General features: G+C 44.4%; 1 protein-coding gene across 7 annotated transcripts in view; it reads left to right on the top strand.

The window, feature by feature from the left end:
* The first annotated feature begins 4,707 nt into the window (after nt 1–4,707).
* The window catches only part of NBN (nibrin), a 58,397-nt gene continuing 50,871 nt past the window's right edge, over nt 4,708–12,233 (top strand). For 5 of the 7 annotated variants that reach the window (XM_084849170.1, XM_084849171.1, XM_084849172.1 and 2 more), the window contains exons 1-3: nt 4,708–4,834; nt 7,910–8,043; nt 10,098–10,246. In XM_084849170.1, the coding sequence (XP_084705296.1) occupies nt 4,798–4,834; nt 7,910–8,043; nt 10,098–10,246 (320 nt within the window). In that variant the 5' untranslated portion in view covers nt 4,708–4,797. Of the gene's footprint in view, nt 4,835–5,294; nt 5,434–7,909; nt 8,044–10,097; nt 10,247–12,233 lie in introns of those variants that run through there. The other 2 variants (XM_084849175.1, XM_084849174.1) reach the window with 1 other exon arrangement.

Below are 12,233 nucleotides of genomic sequence, written 5' to 3' on the forward strand. Positions count from 1 at the left end.
CCTAAGCCCACCCCACGCTCTGGCCGCGCCCCCTGCGGCAGAGCCACGCCCCCGAGCCGTGGGTTTCGCGGAGGCCGCGCCCCCTTTCCCGGAAGGCCAGGTCAGCACAGCCAAGGCGGCGGTGATACCAGTGAAGGCTGGTGGATCCGATTTCGGTGGGGCTGCGCTCCCATTCTGGGTTTCAGTCCGAGCCAGCCAGCGCTCTAAAGAAGCTATCCAAGGTGCCAAAACTATCTTGGGGATAGGGCTCAGCATCTTTAGAGTCCTGGCTGGTTCGGACTGAAGCCCAGCATGGATGCACAGCCCCACCGAAATTGGCGCCACCAGCCTCCACCGGGTGATATAGTACGGCTGCAGTTGCCTGCAGATCTTCTTCAGAGCATACCGGGAGCCAAGTGCTCCCCAGGATCGGAAGTCCTGAAGTGCCTTTTTCAAACGTTGTTGTTGTTCAGTCGTTAAGTCGTGTCCGACTCTTCGTGACCCCGTGGGCCATAGCACGCCAGGCCTTCCTTTCAAACATTAGCAATAGTGCAAACGTATGGAGCCCCTTCATGGATCACTGCCTTGTTGTGGCGAAGGGGCTTGCATAACTCAGTGAAGCCATAAGCTATGCCGTGCAGGGCCACCCAAGACGGACAGGTCATGGCAGAGAGTTCTGACAAAATGTGGTCCACTGGAGAAGGAAATGGCAACCCACTCCAGTATTCTTGCCAAGAAAACCCCATGGAACGTATCACAAGGCTAAAAGATATGACGCCGGAAGATGAGCCCCTCAGGTCGGAAGGTGTCCAATATGCTACTGGGGAAGAGCAGAGGGTATTTCCAAGTAGCGCCAGAAAGAGTGAAGCGGCTGGGCCAAACCCGAAAGGACACTCAGCTGTGGATGTGTCTGGTGGTGAAAAGAAAATCCGATGCTGTAAAGAACAATATTGTTTAGGAACCTGGAATGTCAGATCAATGAATCAAGGTAAGCTGGAGGTGGTCAAACATGAGATGCCAAGATTGAACATCGACATCTTGGGAATCAGCGAACTAAAATGGACAGGCATGGGTGAATTTAATTCAGGTGACCATCATATCTACTATTGTGGGCAAGAATCCCTTAGAAGAAATGGAGTAGCACTCATAGTCAACAAAAGGGTGGGAAAAGCAGTAGTGGGGTACAATCTTAAAAATGATAGAATGATCTCAGTACGAATCCAAGGCAAACCATTCAACATCACAGTAATTCAAGTCTATGCCCCAACCACTGAGGCCGAAGAAGCTGAGGTTGATCAGTTCTATGAAGACCTACAACACCTTCTAGAACTAACACCAAAAAAAGATGTCCTCTTCATCATAGGGGATTGGAATGCTAAAGTAGGAAGTCAAGAAATCACCGGGATAACAGGCAGACATGGCCTTGGTGTACAAAATGAAGCAGGACAAAAGCTAATAGAGTTTTGCCAAGAGAACATGCTGATCATAGCAAACACTCTTTTCCAACAGCACAAGAGGCGACTCTACACATGGACGTCACCAGATGGTCAATATCGAAATCAGATTGATTATGTCCTTTGCAGCCAAAGATGGAGAAGCTCCATACAGTCAGTAAAAACAAGACCTGGAGCTGACTGTGGCTCAGATCATGAGCTGCTTCTTGCAAAATTTCGGCTTAAATTGAAGAACCTCGGGAAAACCACTAAACTGTTCAGGTATGACCTAAATCATATCCCTGATGAATATACAGTGGAGGTGAGGAATAGATTTCAGGGATTAGACCTGATAGACAGAGTGCCTGAGGAACTATGGACGGAGGTCCGTAACATTGTTCAGGAGGCAGCAACGAAATCCATCCCAAAGAAAAAGAAATGCAAGAAAGCCAAGTGGCTGTCTGATGAGGCTTTACAAGTAGCTCACGAAAGAAGGGAAGCGAAAAGCAAGGGAGAAAGGGGAAGATATACCCAACTGAATGCAGAGTTCCAGAGAATAGCAAGGAGAGACAAGAAGGCCTTCTTAAATGAACAATGCAAAGAAATCGAGGAAAACAACAGAATGGGAAAGACTAGAGATCTCTTCAAGAAAATTGGAGATCTCAAGGGAACGTTTTGTGCAAAGACGGGCATGATAAAGGACAAAGAAGGCAGGGACCTAACAGAAGCAGATGAGATTAAGAAGAGGTGGAAAGAATACACAGAAGAACTATACAGGAAAGATCTGAATGTCCCTGATAGCCATGAGAGTGCGGTCACTGAACTTGAGCCGGACATCCTAGAGAGTGAAGTCAAGTGGGCCTTAGGAAGCATTAGTAACAACAAAGCTAGCGGAGATGACAGTATTCCAGCCGAGCTATTTAAAATCCTAAAAGATGATGCTGTTAAAGTGCTGCATTCAATATGCCAACAAATCTGGAACACTCAACAGTGGCCACAAGACTGGAAAAGGTCAGTTTACATTCCAATTCCAAAGAAGGGCAACGCCAAAGAGTGTTCAAACTACCGCACCATTGTGCTCATTTCACATGCCAGCAAGGTGATGCTCAAAATCCTACAAGCTAGGCTTCAGCAGTATGCGAACCGAGAACTACCGGAAGTACAAGCTGGGTTTCGAAGAGGCAGAGGAACTAGAGATCAAATCGCCAACATTCGCTGGATCATGGAGAAAGCAAGAGAATTCCAGAAAAACGTCTATTTCTGCTTCATTGACTATGCTAAAGCCTTTGATTGTGTGGATCACAACAAACTGTGGCAAATTCTTAAAGTGATGGGAGTACCAGACCACCTTACCTGTCTCCTGAGAAACCTGTACGAGGGTCAAGAAGCAACAGTAAGAACCAGACATGGAACAACCGATTGGTTCAAAATTGGGAAAGGAGTACGACAAGGCTGCATATTGTCACCCTGCTTATTTAACTTATATGCAGAGTACATCATGAGAAATGCCGGGTTGGATGAATCAGAGGTCGGAATTAAGATTGCTGGGAGAATTATCAACAACCTCCGATATGCAGACGATACCACCCTAATGGCAGAAAGCGAAGAGGATCTAAAGAGCCTCTTGTTGAGGGTGAAAGAGGAGAGTGCAAAAGCTGGTTTGAAACTCAACATTAAAAAAACTAAGATCATGGCATCTGGCCCCATCACTTCCTGGCATATAGAAGGGGAAGAAATGGAAGCAGTGACAGATTTTACTTTCTTGGGCTCCAAGATCACCGCAGATGGTGACTGTAGCCATGAAATTAAAAGACGCTTGCTCCTTGGGAGGAAAGCTATGGCCAACCTAGACAGCATAGTAAGAAGCAGAGACATCACCTTGCCGACAAAGGTCCGTCTAATCAAAGCTATGGTTTTCCCAGTAGTAATGTATGGCTGTGAGAGCTGGACTATAAGGAAGGCTGAGCGCCGAAGAATTGATGCTTTCGAACTGTGGTGCTGGAGAAGACTCTTACGAGTCCCCTGGACTGCAAGGAGGTCAAATCAGTCCATCCTAAAGGAAATCAACCCTGAGTGCTCATTGGAAGGACAGATAATGAAGCTGAAGCTCCAATATTTTGGCCACCTAATGCAAAGAGAAAACTCCCTGGAAAAGACCCTGATGCTGGGAAAGACTGAAGGCAAAAGGAGAAGGGGATGGCAGAGGATGAGATGGCTAGATAGCATCACGGATGCAATGAATATGAACTTGAGCACGCTCCGGGAGAGAGCACAGGACAGGAAGGCCTGGCGTGCTATGGTCCATGGGGTCACGAAGAGTCGGACACGACTGAACGACTGAACAACAAACGTATGGAGAGCAGCCGTGCCTCTGAGCGTGTACAGAGTGCTGTCTTTCCTATCCCACCGAGTATCCATCACCCACCCCTCCTTTAACCCAGATTCGATTGCTGCCGGGCAAACTAGAAGGCAAATGCACTGGAGCTTGTCCGTTGAATTGCGAAAGTATGACACACATTAATAGTGCAATGCTATACATGTCTACTTAGAACTAAGCCCCTTTCTGTTCAATGGGACTTGCTCCTAGGTAAGTGCACATAGGATCGCAGCCTTTTTTTTTAACCTATCCACACGATTTTGGAAACTTATTTATTTATTTATTTATTTATTACATTTATATCCCACCTTTTTTCCTCCAAGGAACTCAAGGTGGCGTACATAATCCTCCTCCTCTCCATTTTATCCTCACAACAACAACCCTGTGAGGTAGGTTGGGCTGAGAGTCTGTGACTGGCCCAAAGTCACCCAGTGAGCTTCCATGGCCGAGTGGGGACTAGAACCTGGATCTCCCAGCTCCCAGTCCAGCACTCTAGCCACTACACCATGCTGGCTCTCAGCCACTTTTGAGTGTAGGCTTGAAATCTTAGACTAAAACATAGGGCTGGTTTCTGGTTTCGACAGAATTTTTTCCCCCCGCGGTGGAGAGAGACCCCGAAATTGCCTACTCATATAAGGAGGTACCCCTCACCATTTTTAGCTCTGTTCTCTCTGGAGAATTTCCTACCACAACCGTGTTTTTTTTTTAAAGCTACGCATGCGCACAATGTTAGGCGCTTGAGGAATTTCCCCCCTCGCTATCCGTAGGCGGCACTGCTCTCCCCGTCCGGATTCTCGCGGTGCGTCATGAACCTGATATCTACGGCCTCGAAGAGCAATGATTCGCGCAGCGCGCATGCGTGCCGGCCGGGAGGCGGGAGGAGGAGGAGCCAAGCTGCTGTGTTGCTCGTTGGTTGCTGAGCTGAAGGAAAGAAGAGCGTCGGGAAGCCGCTTCGCGAAAGGCTGGAAAAGCGAGGCAGGGCGGGGGAGCCGCCGCCGCCAACTCAGGATGTGGAAGCTGGTTCCAGCAGCCGAGCCTGGCCCAGGTGAGGGAGGATGGGAGTGGGCGTGTTCTTTGCGTCCGGTCTCACTCCGGTTTGACGCCTCTTTCCTCTGCCGCGGTTGCGAGTTGGTTGGCACAGCCTGGGCTAATCCCGGACGTTGATCCGGATGAGGAAATGGCAGTAGGGAAGCGGTGGGATTCACGCTGTACGCGAAACCCCAGAGATGCGTGCACGTCCAGCGGTTGGGTTCACACGTGGCATGCGCCTTACTTGTTTTTCCACCGGTGATGACCGGCAGCTGCCTGTCTACACCGGCTACGTTTAACACACACACACACACACACACACACGCGTACCGTTTTTCACAGTGGTGAAACTCAACGGTGGTGTGACGTGATCCCGCAGTCTGTGGTGCATGTCCTAATTCTTGTCACCGTGTCACTTCAGACTGATGAAGGATCACGGCGTTGAATGCTCCTCCATAAGGAACATTTTTGTGCAGGTAGAAAATGAGATGCCCGTGGGGAAAGAGCTAGTCTGTCGCCTTCACCCTCATATGCAAGCCTTCCACGTGCAAGGATGTGACGTTTCGTTTGTGTGGGAAACATCTAAAAATGTGCTTCCACCAGGAATTTGAAGAGGTATGGCTCAGAGAAAAGGTTTTACTGTCAAAGAGTTCGCGTGTGTGAACTAGCTTCTGCACTGCTAAATGGTGTTTGAGGGGAAAATGTTGGTGAGTTATATTTAGGTTGGAGGGCAAATGTTCATAGGTAGCTAGAAAGGGGGAGTTTTTAAGGCTGCCGTCTTGTGTATGTGTAGTTGGGATTAATAGGCGCTACTGAATTCTGTGGGACTTTATTCCCAGGTAATAGATCTAGGCTGAGTAAGAGCACAGCAAGTATGAAGGCAATTGCGACTGGGTTGCAGTAGAAGAAAGGTGACCTACATTTTCGAGCCCAGTTCAAGGTGCTGTTTTTGATCTATAAAGCTTTACACAGCTTGGGATAGAAATACTTGATGGAGTGCTTGTCCCTTAGGCTATGATCTTCATTTGAGGTGCTCCTCCTGGTGTGCCTCCTCTGAGGGAGGTTTTGGAGGATCTTAACAGAGTGGTGGTCCCCTGATTATGGAACACTTTCCCCAATAAGGTCCTCCTGGCACCATCATCGTCATCCTTTCGGTGCCAGGTTAAGGCTTTCCTTCACTGCCAGGTATTTGACAACATATTTTAACCAGTCCTGGGATGTTTATTGCAGATTTTTTAAACATTGCTTTTGTATTAAATGGTGTTTCTATTATGTTTTACATTATGTTTTTAAGGTTTTAATCTTTTGTAAACTGCCCAGAGAGCTTTGGCTATTAGGCAGTATAGAAATCTAATTAAAAAAATGAATAATGAGAGAGGTTGGGGACCGGTGGGAAAGAAGAAACATGGTTTGATAAACGCCTGCCTCTACTTGATCAATATTATGGTGTTATGGTCTCTCCCTGAAACAAGTGGATTCATTTATGGGTGCTTTTGAGGCTGCTTGTCTTTAATCTATATGCTTCTGGTTCTAGATAAGTAGCTGTGTTAGTCTGTTACATTAAAAACAACAAAGCCTTGTGATATCTCAAACATTAACACATTTATAATGGTATAAGGCTTTTGTGGACTAGAGTCTATTTCAGCAGATGCATGAAAACTTGTACCGTGATACATGTTAACTTTTAAGGTGTCACTACTCTCTGTAATACTGATTCAGTAGGATAGAGATCCCTTGAATACTCATAGGTGTTCCACACATTGCGGGTTTTCTGTGTGAAAGTTGCTTTTGTGTAGGAGATTACATGAAACCAGTGTATTGATTATCGTATATGGCAATAGTACATGTGGTGCTTTTGCTGCAAGTACAGCTGGTGTCCATGCACTGAAGAACTAAGATCGTTATGGTTTTCCAGTAGTGTATATAAAGCAGCCTTCCCCATTCTGGTGCTCTCTAAATAAGTTGGACTGCAATTCCCATTCTTCCCAGCCAGCATGATCGGAGTTGCAGTCCAACACATCCGGAGAGCACCAGGCTGGGGAAGACTGGTGTAGGTCATGAAAGATGATCAAGAAGCGAACAAACCTCCTGCACCCACACTTTGGCCCTCCCTTTGCACAAACTAGGAAACAAACCAGGAAGCCGCAGTTAATTCTAGCTTCCTGTTACATTTGAACCAGAAAACTATGGCTAACGGCTTTCAAACAGGCCAGGATATTAATCCATTGTTTAGAGTTGGGTTAGTATCCTGGCTTGTTTGAAAGCCAGTAGCCACAGTTTCCTGGTTTGGACTTAACAGGAAGCCTTAACTCCAGCTTCTTGGCTTGTTTCCCTGCTCATGTAAAGGGAGGAGCAAACCAGTTGTGTAGGGATGCATAAGGCTCATTCATCTCTTGGCTTATGAAGCCAAGATATTCTTGTCCGAATACTGCCATTGTGTTAGGTGGATTTTTTTTTAATTTCCTGCTCTTGTCTTTTAGAAACTGGTAGAGGAAACCAAGATTGTAAGCAATTCTTGGGCTACATTACATTAAATTTAATGTGTGGCATTTTGCCCCAAATAAAAAAGCACTGTACATCTCAAACAAAACCAAGGATCTAAATGGCAAGTGATACCAGTATAAAATCACATTAACCATCCTTCCAATTTGCTCTTTCTGTGCTTATAAAGCAAAATTATTTAATGAGCCCAACATTGGTAAATATTTGTCAGCTTCTGTGTTATTTTCCTTTAAAGTGTGAAGTTGTTGCTGCCTTGGGGATGTTTACTGAAAGGCAAGAAATAAATAACCAACAAAATAGCCAAATCTCTATCCTCTGATGTTGGGGTGCAAAAGGGCATTTCAGCAGCAATCTAGTAGTGAGAGCCATATCAATATATGAAGTCAAATAAATGTGGCTAATGCCTATTCATACAGTTTTCATGAGATGTCAAATTCTAATCCATAGACAACTTTTATTCAGCTGTACTCTAACATGTAAATGTTCAGGTTAATTTGTGTAGCAGTTTTCCCACTACATTTTCTAACTCTGGAGGGTAGTATTTTTCTTGTTTTAGAAGATTTCAAATTAAGATATTTTCCAATTTCAGGACAGCCTTATTGGCTTTTAGTTGGTGTGGAGTATGTCGTTGGACGTAAGAATTGTGCCATTTTAATTCAAGATGATCAATCAATCAGCCGAAGTCATGCAGTTCTTTCTGTTAAACATCTGCAAACGAACCTTGTAAGTAACCCACATACAACTTTATGAATGAATTGGGGAATACCTCTTGTGCCAACCACAGCCGCATTGTGCAGTTCCAGAACACACAGTGCCTCCTCAATCAAGTTGCAGTACCTGGAAAAGGGTGTAAACTGCTCCCTCAGTACTAGGTTTCCAAATTATTTTTATACTGATATGTCAGTATATATAACTGATATGTATATATAGCAGATTACCAGAACTACACAGTGACCTGGTTTATATGACAAGATCAATTCACCCATGGGGGCTTCATGATGGCCACCATTCTGCGTATGCTGCAGCTTGTCATGTCATGTGAACTCAGCTAGGGTGGGTTGTTGGTGTAGTTAACCAGCCACCCACAATACATGGACTGTTTTAGGGTTATGGGTGGTTGGTTAACCATGCCAACAACCCACCTTTGCCAAGCTTGCACCACATGACAAGCTGTGACGTGCCCCTGCCATGGCATGCATATGCAAAATGGCAGTGAGCGTGCATCAAAAAGCCCTGCAGGTGAATTAACCCATGGTGGCGTATCGTGACTTGTGAACAGGCCCACTGGTTTTATTTGGATGCAATACTACACCTCCAGTGTCTCCATGAGATCAGATCAGAAGCATGCATTTCCATTTTCAACTAAATGCAGTTTGTTATGCCTGAACCAGGACAAACTGTGGCTAATTTTAAGTACAGTTTGTCTGAACCAGTCAACTCTGATCTATGGTTTATGATCCTGTCTTGCTCAGATAAACCATAACTAAAATGAACCACAGTTTTAGGTTTTGTCAACACAACAAAGGCCCTGTTCAGATGTGCATGGTGGGAGGGTGGTTAGGGTAACTACAGAGAGGGAAGGGTAGTAAAACTACCATGCATATGCCCATCACACAACTGGGAACTACGTGGCACCGTGTAGTTCCCGTAACCATGTCCCTCCATAGTTACCTTAACCATCCTCCTGCTTCTAGTGATCCCAGTGGCCCGTGCAAAGCGAAAACACACGTGCCAGTTTTTCCCATGTGCCTGCGACCATAGAGACACTCTGTGTCAGCTAGAGCATCACTGGAAGTAGCAGACACTCACAGACGCTTTAGGCTGCCATCTCTATGGCTGCAGCCTGTAAACCCTCCAGAGCCCATTTGAAGCACCGAGGAGCACGAGAGATGTCACAGTAATCCACCTTGGAGGCCCTTAATGCTGCTGCAGGGGCGTGGTTAGCTGGGGTGGTTCTGGAATCACAGTCAGTGGGTTTTTCTTCACCTACACGACATGCGAAGCCACCGTGGTTAGCACAAATCCCCTAACCATCATGGCTTTGTGTTATGTGTGAACAAGTCCAAACTGTGGTTTGTCAGTTGAAAACCGAAGCAGATTCTCCTGATTTCCTCCTTGTGGCCATGCCAGACAAGCAGAAAGAGAGTGGGGAACATGCTCATGCACGTAACACAAAACTATGATTTAGCTTTATGTTTGAACTAGGCCTTCCAGTTTAACAGGATTTTATTTTGAATGTGTTTTACTTAAGCATTTGTATGTCTAACGAATAAGGTGCTAATCAAAGAATTAATGCTAGAAGCAATAGAGACAAAGTATTGTTTGACATGTCTGATGGTAAAAGATCACAAAAGCGATGTATATACCACAGCATAACATTTTAAAGGAAATTTTATACTGTACAATTAAAGCATATTCAACTTTTGGACCATTTGCAAGAAAAAGCAAAATCTTCATAGTAAATGCCCAGCAACTAAAATCTGACTCACTTTAATGATTACTGCAGAATAATAGTCTGCTGTTGCATGCTTCTGAACTGTTGAAACAAATTAATGTGTGTGGATATAGAGGGAATTCATACATGGTTCTCTGAATAGTAACTTTTTGAATGATAGGGAAAAGATATTGAGCATACAAAGCTACAGCACATTCAGTGTGTTGCTAAGGAGATTATTTACTTTTTACTGTGCAGTAAAATGAAGGTGGCATTGCCAGCTTAAAATCTGGGTAGCTGCTTTTGATATCTGAAATGTTATGTTTTGAATTATCATTTTCAGAGTCAATCCTCTTCGTTTCCTGAGTTAACATTAAAAGACACCTCTAAATATGGTACCTTTGTCAATGAAGAAAAACTGCCAAATGGTATTGCCAAAACATTGAAATCAGGTGACAGAGTCACTTTTGGAGTCTTTGAAAGCAAGTATAGGTATGATCAATTTCTGCTAAAGGAAAACTCATGAGTTTGGGTTATACTTTGAAAGTCATGGAGTATTTCTAAGGAAGAATTAAAAATGGAAAAAAAATGTAATTCTTAACCGTGAATCTTACAAAGGCTGTGAAATCCCTTGTGAACAGCAAAAACTCACAGTTGCTAAGCTCTTAAAATATCTTGGATAACTGAAGCTGCAATCATATGCAGGCTACTCAAAAGTATGTCCTACTAACTTCGCTAGGACTTGGACCAAAGTAAGCCTTACTAGGAAGCAAGGCCCTATAATCTCAGTGGGGCTTACTTCTTAGTAAACATATTTAGGAGCAGACTGTTTATTAACTGGTACTTGACTTTCTCTATAATGGACCTTTATTGTGAGCTTTTTGAGATCTTGTTTTGGAATATGAAATTGGCACAATAAAAAGTTGAGAGGTTTTCTTCCTATTTTTTTTAATTCTCTTACAAGCAGATACTCTTCACATTAGAAATAACAGAAATTATACAGTTTATTTCTGGAAAAGACACTCCTTGTGTACATACTTTAAAGACTGTGACGTTAGTGATGACCACCAACTCGGATGGTTTAAAAACGGGATTACTCAAATTCATGGAGGATAAAGCTATCAGCAGCTGCTTGTCATGATGGCTATATATAACCTCCAGTAAGAGAGGCAGTATGCCTCTGAATACCAGTTGCTGGGGAGCATGAGTTTGAGAGCGTTATTGTACTCATGTCCTACTTCCAGGCTCCTTCCGGGTAGCTGGTTGGCCACTGTGGAAACAGAATACTGGACTAGATAGGCCTTTGATCTGATCCAGCATGGCTTTTTTACGTTCTTAATGTATTTTGTTAAATAATATCTTCTTATATACATTCAGGAACTATGGGTTGGATCCAGCAAAAGCCTCTTGTGGATAGAAGGGCTCCTTCCATCAGTGGTAGGCTTTTGATTTAGTAGAGCTTTTCTACTGGCTGAATGGGGGGCAGGGGGAGGTGATATTCACCTACTCAGCCTTGCCATGCAGCCCTCTATGCCCCCCGAAAATCTGCTGTAGAGGATTAGAGGACCTACCAGGAGTGGGGAGGTGGCACTGGCAGCTGCAGAGCGAGGGGGGAAATCAGCAAAGGTCTCCTTCCCACCATTTCCACCAGCAGCAGCATTCTGAATGGGAAACCACTCAGAGACACTCCTGCTGGCAGAATGAAAACTCCGGATCCAACCCAATGAAAAATATATATTTTGTACTGCCAGACTAAATTTTGAAATGTCTGTCAAGGAAGACTGAATTTTTCATCTTTCTTGCCTAGTCCTCTTCTCCCCATACACTTTGCTTACACATTGACAATATTATCATCCATGTGACTTTGGCTTTATCTTTGACACCTCTCTCTCCTTTGTTCCCCGTATTTAGTCTCGGAACCAAGTTGTGTTCCTTCTCCTTTTACAGCATTGTGAAAATGTCTCTTTCTCTCTGTCACCTCTGCAAAAACTTTTGTCCATAATTGCTCATCTCTCACCTACACAACTGCTATCTTTTTCTCTCTGGTTTTCCATTGCCTTAACTTGGTCCTCTCACTAGGATGCCAAAATCATTCACCTCTCTCATCACCCTGATCACATGACACCTTGACCTTAAATCCCTGTACTAGCTTCCTGTCACCTCACAGATCCAACACAAACACCTTGCCCTTATTTTTATAGTTGTCCATAGTCCTGCCCTACCTTATCTCTCCGCTCTTATTTCCTGATACATCCCTGCCAGTGTCATGTGCCCAGTCCTTCAGGCACACATTCTAGCATTGTGACACAAGACACCACAAATCAGTGAGACTCTTTTATTGTAGCAAATCCCACTTTAAAAGCTTAATGGTTACACTCTTCAGAAATTATATAGCTGATGGTAATTCCATGTAATTCCAGAACAGTCAGAAGCTATATAACTATAACTGTGTCAGAGATCCATACAACTTGGTTTCCCT

This window comes from Heloderma suspectum, chromosome 4, assembly GCF_057233095.1.
Source record: "Heloderma suspectum isolate Gila_16-S chromosome 4, 16-S_ref, whole genome shotgun sequence".
NCBI classification, from domain to species: Eukaryota; Metazoa; Chordata; class Lepidosauria; order Squamata; family Helodermatidae; genus Heloderma; species Heloderma suspectum.